This window comes from Diadema setosum, chromosome 8 (genome assembly GCF_964275005.1).
Source record: "Diadema setosum chromosome 8, eeDiaSeto1, whole genome shotgun sequence".
Classification (NCBI taxonomy): Eukaryota; Metazoa; Echinodermata; class Echinoidea; order Diadematoida; family Diadematidae; genus Diadema; species Diadema setosum.
In genome coordinates this window covers 25274497-25298296 of record NC_092692.1, presented here as the reverse complement: position 1 = coordinate 25298296, position 23800 = coordinate 25274497, and the positions used below count along the sequence as shown (strand labels likewise).

At 36.1% G+C, this 23800-nt stretch overlaps 1 protein-coding gene across 1 annotated transcript in view; it reads left to right on the top strand.

Annotated features, from left to right (window-relative positions):
• The first annotated feature begins 6229 nt into the window (after positions 1–6229).
• Positions 6230–23800, top strand: part of LOC140231471 (cytosolic Fe-S cluster assembly factor narfl-like) — a 51313-nt gene continuing 33742 nt past the window's right edge. The window contains exon 1 of the mRNA XM_072311601.1: positions 6230–6350. Coding sequence (XP_072167702.1) covers positions 6288–6350 — 63 coding nt within the window. The 5' untranslated portion in view covers positions 6230–6287. The remainder of the gene's footprint in view (positions 6351–23800) is intronic.

The following is a 23800-nucleotide window of genomic DNA, read 5'->3' as shown; positions in this document are numbered from 1 at the left end:
ATTTTACGTCAATAGAATCTTGCACTTGCCAAGCGAAACTACCCTTAGTTGCAAGACATCGTAAGAAGATGTGAAGACATGGATGGAGACAGTAAGTCCTTCCGCCAATCCTCATAGATCTTGTGGCATTGATTATAATTACTGGAACAATTTCTGTCCAAAGTGTAAGAGTAAAACTTACTCATTTGTTTATGCTTCATTGCTATTACACCTTTCAGGAAAGTGAATGTGTACGAGTTTGCTCTTCATAGACTGATATTGATAATAAGTCGAAAACTGAATGTTAGGGATTGTCAGAGCTTATACAATACGTCATATCTAATATGTTAAAGAGAATGTGTGAAATACTTAAAGTTGAAAAAAAAAATATTTTGTATTGTGTTCCATTCTATAGGAATTTTGTGGAATGTCACTACTTGCAGCGATGCTTCACAGACCCAACATCCCCATGTACAAGAAAGGGAGAGGACCTCTCATGCTCCCGAGGGATGCCCAGCAGTACCTGGTGCAGAATGACTATGTGCCTGTAAGTACAGTATATGCTTAATGTTTATAGACTTGAAATCAGTTTATGATCAAATCATTGAGCTTCCAATTTTGAGAATTATCAATATGCATGTTTCATTGGGCTTTTAAGTACCAGCTCATGTTTAGAGAAGAATATTTTAGCTTCGTATCTTACAAAGCAAGACTCGTGTAGAATCTGCAAGTACTCAGTAACAGGTGGAATTTAAAGATCTGAATTTCTCATGCTGTCGTGAGAAATGCAAAGTTTTCTTCTCTGATATATCAGTGTTTTTGAAGCGATTCTTCTCAAACAAACTTTAGAACATTCAGCAATGAGTATTGTGTAGGGGTATCTACCGTGTTTTGACAGTTTTCTTTTAAATTCATTAAATTACGGATTAGAAATGCATGCTGACTTCTATTGATTTGTAATAATATGTATATCAAATATCTTATGAGTCTGGAACATGTAAATATCAAGTAGGCCCCACCCCGATGATGGCAAAAAGTAATCTGATTTCTGGGAATTTTTTTCAAGGCTTTGAGGTTTACCAGATGAGACAAAATGTTTTAAAATAATATGTTCTGAAATATATCAGAAATATTTACTTGTACATCACAAACTAAAAGTTATGTGATGAATATTGTATTTAAGATCAATATGTAAAATTATATTTTAATATTTTTTCCCTCCAGAGTGCCCTCTCACTGAGAACTTAACTTCCCTCTATGTAATGCAAAGTTTATTTGATAATAATTGTAGTCTTTGTCATTTGCTCAAACGATTCAAGTGAAATTTAGTTCGAAATATCAGTAGTGCTATACATGTTTAATCTCTTTTCAGGTAGGAACCAATGTTCATGGCATTGCTGATGCAGAGACTCCAACCCCAGCCCCAAGCATCTTCTGATCTGGAGATTCTCCCACCTGAAAGCCCTAGCAAACGGGAAACGCCAAGTTGATCCGCGCGAAACGTATACATCACAAGCGAGAAGCGCGAAGTTCAGTGATGCTAAAGATGCCACCTTCAGCCAGCCCTGCTTAGTCAGATAATGGAGTGACTAGACGTACATCCAGTATTTTCTCATCCTGGACGAGACCATACTAAGTCCAGGCTGGAGATGACCAGAAGCAAGAATTTGACAGACTCTTTAAAGCCCACTGTGTCTTCATCGTCAAATATGCTTGGGTGCTTGAAGCATTCTTTGATTTTGTGGCGGCATATTCATGTACTACTACAATCCCAAGTGAGGGCTTCGTTCTGGGCATTAGCCACGAACTTCAAGAACACGTCAGTGTATGATGCTAGTAAGATTTTCCGACATTGTGCCACAAACTCATGCACACAAGAAGCATATCTGACTTGCCCTGATGTGCAGCAAAGTTTTCTTAATTTTCGGTGAATTCTTAAATCAAAGTAACACAGGTAAAATGCTGCAATATTTCCTTTGAAGATACTATCATGCATAATGTTTGACTCATGGATATTGAGTTATGTTATGTGTGCCTCACTTTTCCATTTATATTGAGCTACAAATCCATGCACACAAGAAGCATATCTGTCATGCCCTGGTTGTAGTAAAGTTTCCTTGTAATTTTTTTTTTTTTGTGTGCATTTTTAAATGAAAATAACACAATAAGGAAAGTTCATGCCGCAATGTTACCTTTAGAGGTACTATCATGTATGTGTGTGCCTCACTTTTGCATTTGCATTGCTACGTGAACATTTAAACAATATTTCAAGTTTTTATACACGTCCAGTTTCAATTTATTTATTGTTCATCTTTGGCTTGTTTTCTGTATATTATGTCTGGTTGATGATGAAAAAAAAAAGTAATGCCAGATCCGCATTGATTTAAATTGAAAGAAGAAAGTTTTAAGTTCCCCTGAACACTTTTGTAATTATTCAAAGATTACCTAATTTTCATCACTCCCACAGTGTTGTTGAGCCATTGTCCATCACATTTATTGAGCGCTGATTTGTTGCTATTTTCATTATGACGTTGTGGCTAAACACTTTAATATGAAACTCTCTATTTATAAAGAAATAAACTTTGGTTTTCCAGCCAAAGTATGCGCTTGAACCCACGAGGAAGGATAGATTCAGCGCAGGTGGGCACCTTAAACAAATTTAGAGCATTTGACTTGAAATTTGGCACACATGACCACTATGGTATATAGATATGGAAACAATGTGGTGAGCAATGCTTTGCCATGGTAACAGCTTTTTTTAAACCAAAAAAACATACAAAAATATTGTGGATTCAGCTCACTTCCTTTAGTCTTTGAGCATTTAGCGAGAAATTTGGCACAACAGACCACTGTGGTATGTAGATGTGTAAACGTACTCTTTCGTAAGTGTCGATCAATGTGTTGCCATGGTAACGGCATATTTTGAATGAAAATCATACAAAAATATTGTGGATTCAGTTAACTCCCTCACTCTTTGAGTAATTGGCTTGACATTTGGCACATGCAACAACTTTAGCATATAGATGTGCAAACTTAATCTTTCATCAATGGTGAACAATGCGTTGCCATAGTAACAGCATCTTTTCACTAAAATGCATACAAAGATATTGTGGATTCATGTAACAACCTCAGTCTTTGAGCATTTAGCTTGAAATTTGGCACACCTGACCACTATGGTACGTAGATGTGCAAACTTAACCTTTTGTCATTGTTGATCATTGTGTTGCCATGGTAACAACATAGTTTGAATGAAAATTGTACAAAAATATTTTGGATTCAGGTAACTCCCTCAGTCTTTGAGCATTTGGCTTGAAATTTGGCACATGCAACCATTGTAGTTCAGAAATATGCAAACTTCATATTTCATCATTGTTAAACAATGTGTTGCCATAGTAACGGTGCATTTTCAATGAAAATCATACAAACATCAGAGCATTTTGGCTTCAAATTTGGCACATGTTACCTCTGCATTACCTAGATGTGCAAAAAATCTTTTGTCAGTGTGGAAAATGTGTTGCCATGGTAACAGTATATTTTGCATGAAAATGATACAGTAATGTGAATTCAACTAAACCCCTCACCCTTTTAGCATTTAGCTTGAAATTTGGCACATATGACGGCTATGATATAGGGCCTTTAGTTGTGCAAACTTCATTTTTTTTAATGTCCAACATTGTGTTGCCATGGTTACACAATTTTTAGTAAAATTAAAAACCATAGAAATCGTCAGTTTATTTATCTTGCTCACTCAGTTTTTGAGCACTTGATTTGAGAGGTGGAACAGTGCATTGCCATGGTAATTTTGTTCTTTATTAAAAAGTAAGAAAAAATAATCCTGGTTGAGCTAATTCCCTCAGTTGTGGGTGGGGGTATATTAATCACAATGAGTGATAATTCTAGTTAAAAATTCAGATTGCATCACTTCAACATAGTGCTTTGTTACGAGATATGACATCAAAGTAATTAAGAAACTAGTGGTCCATCTCACTTGAACAGTCTCTTGAGATGGTTCCCTGTCATCAGTTGAGATGGATTCTTAAATATCAATAGATTAAGCAGGAATTTGTATATTCTTTTGTCAAACATTTTGTCTACCAAAATGCAGTATGGAAATGTACTTATGTAAATCCATTTCAGACAATCGATATTCAAGGAATTTTAGAAGTAAGTTTAGAATGTTAATTGTTATTTGAGCTTCTTAATGTTTTAAGGTGAATTTACTTCAGAGTTTACATAGATCTTGCTCCCTACTGTTGTATGTAATACAGTTTGGATTCAATTGTAAATTTTCTCTACGGAATAGTGGAAAAATTAGGAAAGTCTGGTAAGAAATAAGGAAATGTAACACGTTTTCAGAAAACATGAATATGCAAATACATGCAGGTGAAAAGTGTAAAAATATTTTGAAGGAATGACATCATCAATTCCCTCATTTGGACGTTCATAAAGACTGGACAAGATCTGTTTTCTGGAAATGTGTGAAATTGAAAAGAGGCATATCTTCCTTATTTCGTAGCTGATTTTCATAGTCTTTACACCATTCTGTGTAGGGAAATTTCTTCTCTTGATTACACTAATTTTGGCCTTTACTTCCCTCTTGATTAAATTTATACTATGCATCATTCCAAAAAATCAAATAATTCTTTAAATTGCATGCATGGGACGTACAAATCGTGTAAATCTAAACGTCAACTTAATGGAGGCTGTATTGTTTATTACCCAGCATCATTTCTAAAATTTAAGTTATTAGAATTCATTATGATATAATCTTATATTTGTTCATAGTTTCCATCTTACGACTTAACGATGCTCACCAGGGAAAGAAATACATAAAATGAAAGTGAATCGAGTCGTATGGAGTCATCTTGCAAGATTTAAAAAAAAACGTGAAAAAAGTAATCTATTTGGCAATGAAGGTTCCAGTCGTCTAGTAACTTGTTTACAGAACACAGTGAAAAAAGCATCAGTAACATGAATGTGAAGATGTGACCATCTGAGACTATTGCAAAATATGCTCTGTTTTCATCATGTCGTATTTCATTTTTTCTGGAGCCTACATGTGTATGACAATCATCTCTATATTTTGTAACTTATCGATGTTTGTGAAAAATGCATCAGTTTGATTTTGTTAAAATAAATAGACCTTTACATGTGAAGAAAGTGCATCAACTGGCTGTCATTTTCAGTAGTCTGATTTTAAATCCATGATGGATTTATTTGAAATAAATCCAAGGAAGGCTTAAAATAAGTCTTTTGTCGTTTAAATCCAAGCTGGATTTATTCTAAAAACAAGTCTAAGAAAGATTTAAATGTAATCTAATAAGACTTAAAAAATAAATCCTATAGACTTGAAATTTAAGTCGAACATAGACTTAAATTTTTAAATCCTAGCTAAGACGTACTTTTAAGTCCTAAGGTTCTGTCCGTATCTACAGTCCGCTAGGACTTAAAGAAATAAATCCTTAGGACTTAAAAATAAATCCTAGAAATTAAGAGAGTATCTCTGTTGATAATTTACTTGTATCTCTTTTGGAATGTTATTCTGTTCATCGCATTGTGGTACTGATTTCCTGACATCTGTACGAGTGTTTCATTGTATTTCTAATTATTTGTTTGTTGGAAATGAAATAAATCAGCTTGAACTTGAACTTGAGAGACTCTGGTAAAGATGGTGAAATTTTTGAGCCTTTTGTCTTAATCTTTCTTGCATTAATAGTTAAGGGATGGTTTGTAGGCCTATATAGTTTTGGTTGATGGGGATTCAGATTTTAACTTTTTGTGGTCCTAAAATGCGGGACCCACCTTTAATCAGGACCATTTTGTTTTCCTCTTCACTAAAATATCTCACCCATTTCAAACCTATTTTCGTCACATAGACTTTTAATACCTCTTAAAATTCATATAGGGCCCTAATTTCTAATTATCTCGAAAAAAAATAATAAAACCTGACTCCCCACATATCTTTTAAAACCAAAAATGACTACCACTATGTCACCCGATACAAAACAAGAAAATTATCAAATTTTTGACTTGAAAGGATGATTATATTGTGTCTGATGCTTTGTCGTTTTGTAGGCCTCTAGAATCTACATAGGCCTACGTTGTTTTCAGATTTTGCATTTTTCTTTGTTTTTGAACTTTTATTTGGAAACTTGAATCGTTATGTTCCCCGTCAGATTGGCAACAAGAGCACACCATTATTCAGAAATGTGGTCTATCTAACTGACTGACAGCTGCTGCGACGATCGGTCCTCTCGACACCGTGGCTCACCCCAGTGGATCCACAACAGAAGTTGTCTGAAATTAGAATGGCGCAGTTTAGTGGAGCTCTGAGGTTAACTGATCTCGATGATTTTATCGCACCATCTCAGGTACCAAATTGTGCTTATTAATTTGTCATGAGTTATATGATAAATAAGTAAAGGGAGTGAGATCATGAAATGAAAGTCCCAGTCCCACTCGTGTAATTATATGTGCTGTTGTGGGCCACACACAGCTGCCTAACCCCGGCCGGGGCGCTCGGTAACTGAGTTTAGATTTAAATTTAGGCATTCGCGTTCGGGCTGGTCGCAGTTAACAGCTGCCATGCACAACAGAGGGACGTTGTTTTGCCAATGATAATGATATCTTTAACCAGTGGCAGTAGGACCCTAAGACCAAGTTGTAAGAACGTGTTGGGGTCGCCGGTGCGGGGCGGTTAGCCGATGCAATTCAAGTTACTAATGGCAACATATAAATTTAAATTAATATGATTGCTAGTGTTCCAATCGGACAATGGCTTTTATTGCACTTCGTGGTTTTATTGAGGTAGATGGTCTATTTTTTAATCCCCCCCTTTTTTTTTTCTTTTTCTTTTCTTTTTCGGTTTCCCTGTCTGCATTCATTTGTTCGGCACTTCACTGTGACATTGCATTGTCATTAGTCGATAGCCCACAGTCCACCACAGACACCCAGAGTGGACCAACAGAAACTGTGATTTTTTTTATGTGTTTTGGGTTTTGTACGTTAGGCCACTGTTTGAAAAGACAACTCGTAGACATTGACTTTATCGACTATCGTCATTGCTGTGAGTGTTGCTAGAGTAAGGGACCCAGTTTGCAGCAGGCTATAAAAGGCCTTTTCAAGGGTATTTAGTAGTATTCTGGTAAAATGGGCAACAGAAATTAAATTTTTTATTTGAAGAGGTACTTGTACCAAAGGCCTCTTGACACTGCATCACAATTTTTTATGGTGGACAAAGTATTACCCTAGTCATACTACCGGGTAAGCAACTTTATGCAGTAAATTTGCAACCACCAAGAGGACCTGGTTTGCGGCGGGGGGGATCAGTTTGCAGCACCCCACACAAAAATGTCCCCTGATTTCTTCAAACATTAAAATTTTGCAAAAAACAAATATTTTTTTGATGGTCGAACTAGTTTTCAGCTTGTTAGAACACTTTATTTGGATTCATTATCTCAATCCATTACGATTTCATAGTTTTTCAAGATCGCATGTACCTGGTATTTCATCAATTTCCACCCATTTTGACATGTAAAATAGCACTATGTGTGTATATCCCATAGGGGTGCCGCAAAACGAACCCATCCCCGACATTTTGGTCACTGTTGCAATCCTCAAAACTGACAAAGGAAATGAATTTTAGAATATTTAACACAGTTACACGAGGAATCCTTACCATGCCAGGCCTCTTTTCATAGTAAGATTTTGTATAAAGATACAAACAAAGAATGATGGTGGTTGCCAAGCAACAGAACAAAATCTTAATGTTTTGTTAAGAAAGTCATACTTTTTTAAAAACAGCGTGACACAGATGGTTTAAATTAGAATTATGAAGGCCATCATCCAAGTTATTTCATGATTCTGGTATCAAAAGAAAGCTTGGGCTTTCAAATGGTCCTACTTTTCCTACTTTTTCCTACTTTTTTTTTTTTTTTTTTTTTTTTTTTTTACTGCTGTCCGTACTTTTCCTACTTTTTTGCTCAAAATCCTACTTTTTCCTACTTTTTTGGTGAAAAACCCCACAAAAAGAAAGAAAAAAAAAAAGAAGATGTGCAAGGCTACCTGAATAGTTTATATTCAGAAATGAGTAGACTCTAGTTGCAGATTCTTACTATTGGGGAGAGCCTCTTCAGCATGAAAGAGGGATATCACACACCAATCAACCACAAGACTGCTGCCAGCCTCAGCTTTTGCTCCTGTGCAGATGTGATTGATCCCACTGATATTGCAGCCTAGGACTTGGAGCAGTGCTCAACCAGCTCTCATCATTGCTCAAAATTACCAGGTAAGCTTGCCATATACTTAAAACTCTAATAAAAGTAGAATTTGACGTGTGAATTCCAAAGAATACAACTGAAGGAAAAATGCCACCGTACAGCCAGTTTTAATGGGTGAAGAGTTCAAGCATATCATGTCTAATGCATGTGCTGGTATGCAAATCCTCAGAAACCACAATTAATTTCCTTTGCTAAAATATGGTTTACTACGTAAATTGTAAAGATCATATCAAAACAAGAAATGACACCTTCAGATCCCCTTTGCCTGAAATCCTTCAATAATATATGTTTTGATAATAATTAACAATGATTGCAATATGGCAAACTTAATATGAAAGTAAGTTGTTCACCACAGAAACTAGATCTGGTTGATATGAGGATGAGTAATTCCCAAGAAAGCATGGATTGGTAGGGACCCATTTGCATGAAACTTGCATATTACTGAGGCTAAATCAAAAGCACTCAGGGTGCATCACTGTGATCTTTTGGCAAGAGTTCAAGAAAAGAAAATGTAAGTTGCAAAATCTGTAAAAGTATAAAACTTTGAAGGCTTATGAGGTTTAAAGGCATAATTTACCATGTGCAGATGAAACAGAAACCCACCATTAGTGCTTTAAAATAGTTCTAAAATGTGAGTTAGGGATAGAACCAACTCACTGTAAAAATTTGAATCTCTATAATCGGTGTTAAGTGTTGTTCAATGCACAAAATGTGAGCAATAGTTATGATAAAAATGTTTTCAGACTAAACCGTATACAATTACGGTTTATTGAGAAAAACACTGATATCTCCTGATATTTTAGGCTTTATTGCAAAAATTTTATATGGCAGGATGTTTTGTGATACAACAGACCTACACGTATGTGATGCGCTCCGTCGGAATGAGTCAAAAGTCGCAAAAAATGAAATCATAGTTATGCCTATATGTGAATTCTACAGACTCTAAGCTTTACACTGATATATAATACAACTCATTTCGACATCCCTGTAGATCATAAAAACGAATATTAACTACGCTTATGATGTCAGTCCATTTTCTAAATAACGGAGAAAATCGCTGTCAAAGTTCAGGCTATGTTCAAGCTCACGACCTGTTTCTTTCACGGGACGAAACAATACAACAGTCCTGCTTAGCGACGGCGTTTACGCTCCATCGCCCGCACTGCCATATAAGGCGATAGCTTTGGTGTGTAAGATAATTAACCAATCGCAGGACAGGTCTATCATTAACGATTCTGACCAATACGGCAGCCCGAATGTAAACTGCCGTGCGTTTGTATCCGTGCCGCTGCCGCCGCATGAATGAGTCGGTATGCGTTGTGTGTCGGCTGCGGTGTAGTTTGCCGCAAGTTTTGAACTCACAAACAATAGGAAACAGTAGAAAGAAAAAAAAAAAGGCACGCAATGCGTATTACGAGAAGCGTCTTTTAGCGAGGGCGTTGATCGCTTCCATTCTCCTCCCATGTTGTTGTCAATGGAAACGTTTAGCAAGTACCAATAGCTAAATAGAACCTGTGATCCCATTGTAGGCTCGAGTTCAAAAGACAGCATCGGTAGAGAAAATCAATGAAGTTAATTAAAGATAGTCGTCTTTTCAGATCGTGTTCTTTGCATGTACTAAAAACCCTCAAATTATGCACATGGTCGTAATGTTGCAGAGCATCAAAGACTGCTTTCGCGTCTGTTCTGCTACAGCTGTATACAGTCGTAACATTCTGAATTCCCGCCATATTAGGCACATTCCTTTATAGACGTTGCGTCCACAGTAATTATCGCTTATCACACTTGCCAATGCTGCACATACTATACGTATCAGAAGCAAAGGTTGATGTAGGCCTGACAGCTTCACGTTGGGTTTATCTGTATCATAAATATGCTTCTTCTTCTCGGTCACTTTTGTAATACGATAGCATATAAAGAACCATTAACTTGTGGCTTAAGCTTAATGTTTTTTACATCACATTTACAGTTACAATCTTTCTGCATTTGAGATAGATAATTATACTGACAAATATTCGGAATTAATACTTAGGCCTTCCTCATTTCGTTTTGTATTCACAAACCTTACTACAATAAAAATGATTGCTTGATTACTTTCGGGTAAAGGAACCACCGGAAAAGGAACCGCATTTGATTTTCTTGTTAACGAACCTAAGCTAATAGCAAACCATATTTCATTGTGTGATTAACGAACCCTCAGAACAATCAATTGTATTACCCCCCCAAAAAAAAACAAAAAAAAACAAAAAACATTTCAATGTCATGCGTTGTCAATAGTGATAAAAGGCCCGTTTTTATTTCGTAGTGTGTCTCAGTACTCCTGTGTTTATTATAAAGGATGTGCCTCTCTTTATGATTGCAATTGATGTTCAACTATTTCTTTCCCGCAAGCTTGAAAAGGAAGAAGCTAAAATTCAGGCAAGGAGACGAGTTTTCTTCCATGAGATACAATCATTAAGACATACATTTATTCCCGAAAGTTGTGTGATTGCTTATGCGCTAAAGAATTATGTCCATTACATGTATCAGGCACTATACAAAACGGTTGAAATCTGCTGAAAGTCAAACTTCGGTTTTTTTTTTTAATTTCATTTCAAGCGGGGATAGACTAGAAATTAGTTTGTCTATACTGGCAGGAGACATTATTTTCCAGTACATACTCCGCATTTAAACAATCGCCATATTTTCGTGGTCAGAATCAGATAATAGACACGTGATATATTATACAAATGAAAATACAAAACAACGAACATGCCATATGTTCAATTATATAATATACTTACCTGTAATATTCTGCATAAAAAACAAGCACGCCAATTAAATAATTTAATAGAATTAATAGAACACACTGTACACAGCGATATCACGCACGGCAGATCAAATCAAGTTCAATTGGTGAGAAAGCTAAATGAAGTTAAAAAGTTGACTTCTTGACGTTTCTCTTTCAATTTATGAAAACAGAATTACATTGTATATCTATTGAAGCGGATTGTCTCTGTTGCGAACGATCGTCATACATGTATATAGCATTGTTAGTCTTCTGAGCAAATCCGAAACCCTTTTGCTTGATGATGTAATAACCCTAAGCTTTATAAAGGACTCGCAAATTCAAAGTTTCACACGGTATACTAAAACATTACATTGTACACGATGTATTTTAATGCGTTGTGTGTTAGCATGTTAATAGCATCAATCTGCCTTTTATTTTCCGTACGTAAAGCACACAGAAAGGCAACCAAACATTACCAAATACAGTGGAATGCATTGTACGGCGTGGAATTATCATTAGAAGTATATCCCATTCCTTTTTATTTTTATTTGCTTGAAGAGGTAGTCAAACCATGTGTCATTTTCGTAGCGACATCACTTATATAGGAATTAGAATGTATGAAGATAATCGTTACTTAATTATTTTTGCGCTATCATTATAACATTTACATTTTCCAACTGTTATTGACAGGATTATGTTACTGTGATGGTTACGATTACGAATGTTGGTTATGAATTCAAAACTGGTTCATTAATCGAACTATAAAGGTAATAGCTGTTTTGAAAGTAGTTCGGTACAAGTTCAAAACGCAATCAAAGTCATCGTTATAGGGGGAACTGATAGCTCTAGAAAACTTGTTTAGGCCAGTAAAGATTGCCGTATGCAATCTTTGTAGAAAGTTTTGACTTAGGCCATCTTTTGAGTATTTTGAGAAATTATGAACTATTTTTTGTTTTTATTATGTCAAGAATTAGTTTGAACTATGAGAATAAAAAGGCGCGGTTACCTCAACAATGTCGTAGTTCGATTAGACATGATGGGTAAAGTGAATTCATGACTTTTGTCTTATCCTTACTGAATTGATGATCACTTCTGTAAACCATCAGTTAAGTCTTGTAGATGATACCTCTGTAATCGTAGTCAAAATTCTTTTGAGCAATGAGACGAAAACCAAAAAAAAAAAAAAAAAAGTCATTTATCATTGCTCGAGTTTCCAACATTTGGCGTCACCCGACCAACAATAAGTGCCGAATCAAATGGAACATTATATTGTGGGATAGCAGACTGTGTTACGATTTTTAAATATTGCGAGCAATAATTGTTAAAAAAAAGAAAGAGAAAATGAGGCAAAGTTCAAGAAATTCGAAAAAGCATGTAAATGCAGGCGATCATGTTTAATAGTCAAAGTAAGAGATTACAATCGGCCATGCGGATGTATATGATTGCCTTATTGACATGTCTGATTTTTGTAAACTATGTTATATTCAAATTTAAGTTCCCTTCCCTCCTTGATGAAAGTTGTGTTGGGTTTCGCTAAAGGCGTTTATTAGAAAACGCTATAAAAACCGACAACAAATGCCTAGAAGATGTACTATACATCAAGAGATGACCTATACATACATGAAACACAAAAATTATGTACGTTCTGATGTAATGCAACTGCTTGTTTGTTTGTTTGTTTGTTTGTTTTGAATTACCATGGTCTTTGTCGGGGTAAAGATGAAGAAAAATTGAAGAGTGTATCACTCTCAAATCTGGATTATTGCGATAAGTGTGTATTCCCGCCCTTTCTATACAGGTAAACTATTTAAGCTTGGCATGCTTTTATAAAAGCCTGGTGTCATCACGCAGAAGAACAGATTCCACGATCACTTTTAACCTTTCATAAAATTCACGTTTTAAGATAGTAACGGTAGCTTGTAAGAGATAAAGTAAGTTAGCGTCCCTGACTGTGGTTCTGAATACAAAAGAGGACTGAAAAATTCTTTTACAAATTAGCAGACATAATGCCGATCCTCCAACACTGTTGCTCCATTACAGTACGTCACTGATTCTGCTATCAATGGCGAAGAAAGACTGGTTGCGTGATTATCCACCCCTTGATAGCAGGAAGTTTACCTTTCATTGTTCAAGGCTTCGTTGATGCGGGGTTTACTCGGATAAAAGGCGTGAACAGTGTCACCCGAGTTCTTTCATTCAAATTCCTCACAATACACAATTCAATAGGTAATTAGCGCTGCTACTTCGCAAAGCTGTTAGCCAAATTCTTTGCAGACTTGACCTCTCACATGTCAGCTACACGTAATACACGACAAACAGCTATCATTACAAACTTTCTGATGAAAAAAAAAAAAATGAAGAAGCACACTTTTGAGTAGCGACACAGCTTTCTGTCACTTTCTCAAATTGGTCTTCTAAAAAATACACAGATGACAAGAGTCAGAATATCCTCCAAAGGGAACACGAGCTATTTGGGCATAATAATGATGTTTGTCTTTCGATTTCTCTCCATGCCATCACGGCCCAAACCATTATAAGTAAATGGGGCAATAGTTTTTATTAACCAGGGAAATAATGTTACGCATTACGTTTTTATAAAGTCGACAATTCGTGTGATAATAGCCAAATGTATATTTGGCTAATTATCACACAAATTGTCGACTTTATAAAAACGAGAATAATTGACAACTTAGGCCCTACTATATCTCCAAAGATGAACTTTAAACAGCAAGTCACATAACAGGGAACGAAAGTTATAATCATTTGAAGGAATTCATTAATGAGGCCAATAACCGTTGTAAAAGTACACACACGCATCACTAGAGAGGTTTCAAGTTCGATATGTGATTATTTTAGCTCATTGATAAAGTATCATAAATTTTGCGTGATCGTCGTTGGAATAAAATTTTTCAGCGCCATTTGTGCGTCACATCAATCACCACTTCATGAAATGTGGTGCATGTATCAAACGCAACTCGCTGGTCATGCAATTGATAGCCTTGGTCAGCTCACTGTTATTGCGTAATTCTAAAGCCCTCGCCGCCGCACGCACCATGCTTTGTTTTGTCTTCAATGGGGTCAAGAGCAATGCTTCATTAGCATACGCCCTAGCAACGGAGGCGGGGTCTTGATCGAGCGAGAACAATAGGTGCGAAACACAATGCAAAGGCGAGCGTTCGAAAAAAATGTAACCGAAAAAAATGGTCTCAGAAAAACTGTGATTTGAGACACTTGTACTCATTTTTACACGCTGAAATTTTCTGTACAAATAGATAAAACATCAAGGAATCAAAATCCGTCATAAAAAAATTTCGACCCGAGCAGTGCTTCCCCTTCATTTTCGGCTCATTACGGGAAAACTCCCCGTGCAACTTATGACTCATTTTGTTGGAGCGCCACACATATATGCATCAAATGTGATATCTTGAACATTTTTGAAATCACTGCTCCCAAAGGTAAACAGGACCTTTAACATGAGACATACAACTTGTAATATCCATTTGAATCATGGGCAGGTGGTAGATACGACTACTAGAAATCTTCTTTAATTCATCTGAAGTTAAACAGCTGAGGAAAGTTAGTTGCTGAAAAATCAGATGAATAAGAAGAAATGTTTGATTAACAGATCCCACAAATTGGTAACAAGGTGTGAGAACAGCAGTAATTACTTAGCCATCGTGAAAGATAAAGACTAATAGGAGAGCAGAAACCTCTTTATGGACAATCTTAAAAGTTCATGACTTGTATACATCTTACAAGTATTGTTTAAGAGGTTGAATTGCATCATAGGTACATTGTAATACATACATTACCTCAAAGAACTTAGAAGAAAGTAGGAAATGGAGGAACTTCACGGAAAACAAACACAAAAATAATATTTCAGTATCGTTGAAAGATTGATTGAAATTGAAACCATGAGACGCTGAAGTTCACTTCTTGATGACACTTAAAAACTATCAGGAATAGAGAGAAAAGCCATCTAAAGCATACCTGAGAAAAAAAACCCAAACATTCAGGAAAGATAATGAATGTATATTTCACAAGTAAGAGCAAGTGTGTGAATGTTTTAAGTTGAACTGCCAAGGAACAGTTTGTTAAGTTTGGAGGAAACAGCTTGCGGAAAAATTAGAAGCCATGATGTCTTTTTATTCCACAGATATTGCAAATTTTAGTTAAGGCTGAACATCTTTTTATTACCCAGCTAGTTTAAACAAGATGTGAGAAAATGGTGGAACAGAAATCTCGTAATGAAAGTGGTCAAAGTGTGATGGATCATTTGAAGTGACATATCCAAAATGTTGAACCATTTGAAAGAGTCTTGGTAAAATGTGAGACAGGGGAACTTCTTAAAGAAGAAAAAAGTGAATGGATGGATGTGTATGCCAATTGTGTCAACGTACAAAACTGTAAGTTGAAGGTGAAAACCAAAATAACAATGGAGAGTATCAAAAGGGCACAAATACACTGTATCTAAGGGGGAAAATGGGAACTGCATGGTAAATATACAGATCTTCTAGAGTATTTACTCTCAAACAGCCAAAAAAAAAAATTATTAATTGGAATTAATTGGAATTGGAAAGCTAGCAAGGACTAAAATGATAATGACAGTCACTCTTTATTGTCCCCGCCGAACGAGTTCGAGCAGGGGACTATGAAACGGGCTCCGTACGTGTGTGTGTCTGTGTGTCCGTGTGTCCGTCCGTGCGTCCGTCCGTGCGTCCGTGTGTGATCAAAATGTTCAAAATGCTACTCCTTCGCCATTTCTAACCCGATTTTGATTCTGTTTGCTTTATATGATAGCACTACATGAGAGCTTTGAAACTTCTATACAGAATTTCAGTTGTGACCTTTGACCTTGACCTTTGACCTATATTGTACATTTTGCTTCAAAATGCTACTCCTTCGCCATTTCTAACCCGATTTTGATTCCGTTTGCTTTATATGATGGCACTAGGTGAGGGCTTCAAAACTTCTACACAGAATTTTGACCTTTGACTTCTTTGACCTTTGACCTTGATTTTTGACCTATATTGTACATTGCCTACAAAATGCTACTCCTTCGCCATTTCTAACCCGATTTCGATTCCGTTTGCTTTATGTGATGGCACTAGGTGAGGGCTTCAAAACTTCTACACAGAATTTTGACCTTTGACTTCTTTGACCTTTGACCTTGATTTTTGACCTATATTGTACATTTTGCTACAAAATGCTACTCCTTCGCCATTTGTAACCCGATTTCAATTCCGTTTGCTTTAAGTGATGGCACTAGGTGAGGGCTTCAAAACTTCTACACAGAATTTTGACCTTTGACTTCTTTGACCTCTGACCTTGATTTTTGACCTGTATTGTACATATTACTACCAAATGCTACTCCTTCACCATTTCTAACCCGATTTCGATTCCGTTTGCTTTATGTGATGGCACTAGGTGAGGGCTTCAAAATTTCTACACAGAATTATGACCTTTGACTTCTTTGACCTTTGACCTTGAGTTTTTACCTACATTGTACATTGGCTACAAAATGCTACTCCTTCCCCATTTCTAACCCGATTTCGATTCCGTTTGCCTTATGTGATGGCACTAGGTGAGGGCTTCAAAATTTTGACCTTTGACTTCTTTGACCTTTGACCTTGATCTTTTTACCTATATTGTACATTGTGCTTCTAAATGCTACTTCCGGCGGGGACATATATTACGCACCGCGTAATTTCTACTTTTCCTTGTTTATTACTCAGATCTTGCAAAGAGTAGTTTATAAGATTAACACACTGAAATACTGAGCCAGCAAAATATCTGGAGAATTAAAAGCAGAATCTCAACCATGTTAGATTTCAAAGGTGGAATGATATGATATTCTCAAAATATATGAAGAAGTTTGATTTCAAGAATATTGAATGAACTTAAAAGTGCCTGGAATAATTGCAAAATGGAGAATCTTCCAAAAAAGATCAAATAGCTGCATATGTGACCCGCTGCAACAAAAAGGTCCTAAAGTCGCGCACGGTCGAAGCCGTGAAAATCGAGTTTGAAGTCAGAGCATTAAAATTGGTCAAAACTTACGATTTTCTGATTTTGATATATTATTGGAGTCTAACATGTCTTCTATCTGTCGAAATTTTGAAGCAAAATGATCAAAGGAAAGACCAAGAAATAGCGTTTTTCTGAGCCATGTTTTTTGGCGTTCAACGAGCAGAAACTGGATCGAAAATTTGGATTGAGCGCCACAGATAGGTTACGCCCCTAACAACGACCAGAGTGATCTCATTGGTCAGTTTGCTGCTTGCTGCTAACCGAAGCGTGAAGCTCGCACACTGCCCAGTCGACTGGTGCGTGCGGGCGGGGTGCGCTATGCTCAGCCGTTCTCACATCGTGGTCACTGATTGGTTGGTGAGGAGACGGCCGACGCTGATGTGCTTGAATGAACTCTTCGGGGGTTGGTAGGGCTTACCTTCTATTGTCCAGAGGTGAAAACTGACTTGCGTGTCCGTTGATCGCGATTGCGTCGAAAGGAAGACTTTTGGGCGCTTTTCTCGAAACAGTGATTTTCCAGACGTCTCGACATGCTCTCTTTTAAACATCGACATCTCCGCAGCCGATTATTTTTATAAAATGTGTTATATCAATCTAAAGCAGAAAGATTAGGGGATTATATCGTGCAATTTTCAAATAATCGACCTCGCCCGACTTTAGGACCATTTTGTTGTAGCGGGTCACATATGTATTCCACAAAAAGGGTCATGATGAGCTGAAAAAAAGTTGAATGTACAGAATTATTTACTATCTCCAGTAAATTTGGCAAATATCGCAAACAGTAGAAAGTCATTGGAAAGTACAGAATGGTAATTTTCTACAACTCTTTCTAAATTAACAAACAATGTAAGTTGATTTTACTAATAAGAATACATGGGATATAGCATCAACAGAACACCTAAGAAATGAAAACTTATTTGTTTGTTATCTACAGAAAATTATAAAAAAAAATAGAGTCATTTTTGCTACCTATTAAGTCGGTAAGACTACAAACAAGAAGCAAAATGCAGACACTATGTATGCTCCTCACATCTTGTAAAGTGGAGTCATTAGGTTATATCACAGTCTTCTGTTACTCTACATGCAAGGATACTACATTTCCCTGATTTGTAAAGTATTTGCCTTTTTCTCTCTCTCTTTCTTTGGATGCTTTGTGTTCTATTGGTTAAAGTGTTTCAAATTGAGCTTGCCTTATGTTTCCATCTATATCATATGATTATGAAGATAATCTATGTCACTGGAAATTCAGTTGTTGACACTGTGCCATAAACTCACAGTATGTAGATTTGTAGTAGGCCAGTATTTGCAAAATAAAGATGTTTAATTTGGTAGATATAATTTCACTTCGTAAGGCCTCACTGTCATGAGACAACCCATTCTTCATGCATGTCTTGCCAGAAATGTAATACGATAACACATGCTCTCAGAGACTAATACTAATACTGAGCGCTACATATAAGTAGTTTGAATTATCCTTTTATTTTGAAATGTTTGAACACATGTTAAGTGCTTACATGTATTTGAAATTGAAAGTCTCTTGGAAAGTAAGTATATTGCTTATCTCATGGTCATTCAGCTGGAACTTGAAAGCACACTAACTTTGTCTTGAGCATCACTTGAAAATTTTTGTTAAACATTCTTATTTCCAGTCTTCTTCACACTTTTAAATGAAACATATTTCCATGACTTCAAATGAATTTAGATAAAAGTGTCATTTTTTTTTAGTAGCGTTTGTCAAATATCCTTATTTCCAATCTTTTTTCACATTTTGAACTTCACAACTTCAAAACATTCAAATGAATGTAGATAAAAGATGCCATCGTTTAATTACGGAAGTGTATAACATAGTTGTACCTTTGGCATAACTTACACATCATGGAATGTTTATGCCATATTTTGTGGGATGATATGTGACCATGCATCATAAAACCAACAAAAAGTCGCATGCACTGATTTTGTGTTAGGACCGAAAATAGATGATATGGGCCAATCCAGCCAATCTTGAGTTTTTCATATTTTCTGAAAGAGCTAGTCTTCTTCTATATTATACCGAAGTTTTGAATCATAAAATGAAAAGGAAATTGTGTTTTTAGCAGTTTTTTCTGAAACACTGTTTGGTAAAATAGTGTGATGAGGTGTTTCTCATAGAGTCCTCTTTTCATTTCTTAAAAACCCTGTCCATACTTTTAACTTTCAACTCCAATAACTTTAGAAAGGATGATGCTTCTGCTTTGAAAGTTGGCATTGATCACTTAGAGAATGTGTTAATTAAGCATGCGCAGCTTAATCTGATAATCTCTTCATTGTTGTAGCTCCAGTGGTTAACATTCTGTTATTTGTTCCATTCATTGCACAACTAGCACGGCTTAATAAAGATTGAGAGCTTGAATAAACACTATACTTCAGGAGCCCCTTTTCTCAGTTCACATTTTCCGGAGTGTATGCTTTCATTCCAATATTAGGATAGGTTACGAGAGTCCATTTGAATCGAGTTATACATCATTTTTCAGCTTAAAGTTTGCTCTTTCAGAATCTGCTCTTAATTGAAAATCCATGTTTGGCAACTTTTTGTTGGTGTTGCGATGCAGGATCACAAAGGTAGGTGTTCATGTCAATCACAGAATTATGTCTCTTCTATGCAAGTGTTGTAATAAGTGATCAAGACTCATATATTGACTGTACTGTTGAACATGCATTTGTGCTTGTTTCCTGACATCGTTTTGATGAATTCATGTCTGCCTTTGTTGTATTTTTCAGGTTCTCCCAGGAGCAAAAGTGAGGCTGAGGCAGCAGGCTTGTGAGTACAAATCAAGATTTGTTATTTTAACATCAAGAGTTCTGGTGAGTATCGACGAAAACTACTCCAAAAAGCCTGCACATGTCCTGATTTATTCCTACATTTTTTTCTTAAATGCCCTACTTTTTCCCTCTCATGTCCTACTTTTTCCTACTTTTTTAGAGATTTTGTTCCTACTTTATTCCTACTTTTTTACATTATTCCGCTTGAAAGCCTGAAAGCTCTTCAGTTGCTCTTCAAATAAAACAATTTAGAAAAAAAAAATACCCTTGTACTTTTGAAGATATGGTTAGATATTCCTAGGGGTGCCGCAAACTGGACCCCTGCAGCAAACTGGTGCCCCGTCTCTATGGAATAAATAAATTTACTATGTTTTACCTCCATGTGAGTAAATAACTATCCATTGTACACAGCCGAGTCGCTGTATAAATAGCTTCGCACAGCATCTAGTTGGGCTAGTGAGTATATTGACAAGGGTCTAGATACATATATTCTTTTTTATCGTAAAATTTGAGCTAGAATGTAGCAGTAGAAATTTTCAACGCTCCAGCAGTTTTAAAGTTGTGTGAGGAGGGGTTTTAGTCTAGCAGCCAGAAAGGGTCCCCGTGCACCCCCCCTAAAACAAAATTCTACGATATGTCCGAAGATCGTCAGAACCTCTATTTTGCGAATTCGGTTGTCGCCAGCAGAAAACAAGGTTGCGCGCCCGTCTAATTTGCATATTTCTAAGATGGCCGCCGCCCGTTGCTAGGAGACGGATTATTTTTGAATAACTTTAGTTAAGAATATCCAATTACCATAAAAATGGTATCATTTTAAAGAAGATTAACTTTCCTACAAGTTGATACCTCATTTTATGGGATAAATCATTGTTGTCTTGAACTATTAAGGAAGGAAGTATGTTTTTTTAACATTTTATCCCAAAACTACGGAATTCAGTAATAATGTTCTTTTCCATATATTTAATTTGCGTTTACAAATAACATTGAAATTTACCTAAAGTTAACCCCCATACATAAATATTATTATGTGAAAACGGCTTTCCAATACACCAATTCCTTTAAAAGTTACACGACATTAAATGGGATATGGTTCAATAGGTTTTACAGCAATATTTAAGGGTAATATCAACGCGCGCACTGGCGTAACGCGTGTAGTAATACAATAATTGTTGCAAGTAGGAGGCCCCATCACTTCTCACATGCAAATGATTGATTAACTCTTTATGTGCCACGTTTGCACTTCCGACTCAGTCGACGGCGTGCCAACTTCGCATATTCTGCTCAACAAACAAAGCCGTCAAGACCGATCAATAAACCGCTAATTACTGCTAATCCCGCGGCACAATGAAAGTGTTTCTCGAGCTTTTGTTCCTTTCATATACGGCTTGCATTCTATGTGGTGATCGACTATCAAGCGATGTTCCTAACTAGATTTGCTCGTACATTCTAAGTTTCTTTCACGGTTTTATGTACAAAAGTCATGCCTTTACAGTAATGTAGCAACTGGTCATTCAAAAGAAAAATTGAAAATAGAGTCGTCATACAATTTATATCGAAACAAAGCTTGGCATTCCTCTTTAACTTTGCCTACTATTATGCCCATCTTAACAGAAATGTGTAGAAGTTATACAAATTGGAAATACAGAATTCTTTCTCAAAGCATGACTTCCTTCGTGTCTCAGAATAACGTGGCACACAGGGCGTTTCCACCATGGCACATAAAGAGTTAACTATCATTGAATCTTGTGTAATATCAAAGAAAATGACATATTTTACCCGCTTTCACCTTTGATCTACTCAGCTTCATTTTTAGTTTACGTCCTTTTTTTGTCGTCAAAGAGAGTGAAGGCCTTACGAGAGGCGTAATTTCATGACGACCGAAACGGGCTTACGTTGAATAACTAGATATGGGTTTTCAATCTATTGATATCAATCACACTTCTCTTCATCAAATCTTATTCATCTGATCATCTTCACACACATACTCACGCCTTCAGTTTCACACATACATGACATAGGCATTCATGTATACAGGGAAAATGAATAAGCTCAGTCGTGAATTTTATGAATTGAATACGCCATTTAATTATATGCATACATGGAACATCAAACTCGAATGCTTTATTTAGATGTCGAAATGAGAGACACATGTAAACCGAACAAGTGAAATAATTCTCACCATGCTCTAGCATGAAATCAATTTGTCTTTATATGATACGATCGTACTATACATGTTCTCATTCTTTGGTGTTCACCTGGTGGATTTTAAATATATTGCTCATACATTTATTACTGCCAAGAAATTAGATATAAACAAATACCAAGGAATTGCATTGATAAAAACGAATAGTTGTAAGTCAAATCCAGTCGCTTTCGTATTCTGGGTTTTTTTTTTTTTAAATCAATATAGAACATGATTTCACGGTCTTAACTTTATTACATGGATTAATTAAAATGCAATACAATGTAAACTTGCTTGTTAAATCCATTAGGAGTGACTAATAATCAATATTATACAAAATGAGAGAGAGAGACAGTGAGAAAATGTTCTGGTTTAGTAGAAGTCAGAGGGAACATAAACCATGCATGCGTGTATGTATGTGTCTATGTATGTATGTATATATATATATATATACTATATATATATATATATATATATATATATATATATATACTATATATATATACGCAGGTTTGTATGCGTTTGTGTTGTGTGTATGTGTTTAAGGATGTATGTGTATAACTAATGTGTTGAACATTAAAGATAATCAAAGTGTAAATGTTTAACCACAACGAATACAATATTTCCATGTTTTCCACAGAAATTAGACATCTATTATGATTTAGATAAATTTGCTGAAATGATTTGAAGTGTATTCACTATGAGCGCATCTGACGTGTACTCCATTTTATAGAGCGCATGTAAATTCCATTGAAATAGCAACTCATGCGTGAATTAAATACACCGACCAATGTTTTCAGATATCCATGCTCTACTTGTCCGCCGATCCTTTTTAGATAGCGTAAAAAATAAATGTGCATGATCGATACCCTAAAGATTATTGACATTGCACGTTGAACACTTTCACTAGGTTCCCATTGTAGCGCGACTCGATACACTAAGTATGTACTATATCTACCACGATTCGATTCTTAATCTTGGAGTGATCGTGATGATCTTGTCATGACTTATGACATCTTGAGATCTATGATGGTAATCAAGTTGATCGTAGAAGAAAATAGTGAAAATTACTACGATCAACACAATGTCTTTGACTGACATCAAGATTTGATTATCCGTCTGCGCTACACATTGAACAAAGAGTTTGATACAGACAATGATAAAATTGAGCGTCTGATTTAACTTCAGCTACTAATAAGAGGAATGTAGGAGGCCCATAGGATTTTTCAAAGGTGTGTTTGTGTGTGTGTGGGGGGGGGGGAGGGGGTCCATACGTAATTTGAGAAAACGGTCCTTGGATGTATGTGAAAATGTCGGTCTACTTTTTCTCTAGCAAATATTTAATGTCTTACAACTGATGTATACAATTCAAATATTTGTCATTAGTATGTCAAAGAATAATACCTGAGAAGATGATGTCCGCGAGTGAGCAAGCGCTTCAGAAATTAATGATTTGCATGTTACACACAGAATTATGGCACTTTATTTTCTAACTTACAACTGTAAGTGGCTCATATATAGGTAGATATATTTCTCTTGAATGTCTCAAACTGTTAGCACTTACCCTGTGCATAAGATAATCGATACACGTTTTGGTTATCTCAGCGTTTTCCATCATCATATCATCATCATCTATATCTACATCTTCTATGCATGGTTCTGCATCTTCGCCTACATGGTCATTATCATTTCCTATTTGAACGTTGTCCAAGAGGTCCAGTAATGATGGAGGCAAGATGGGGCCGCCTGACCACACGGGTT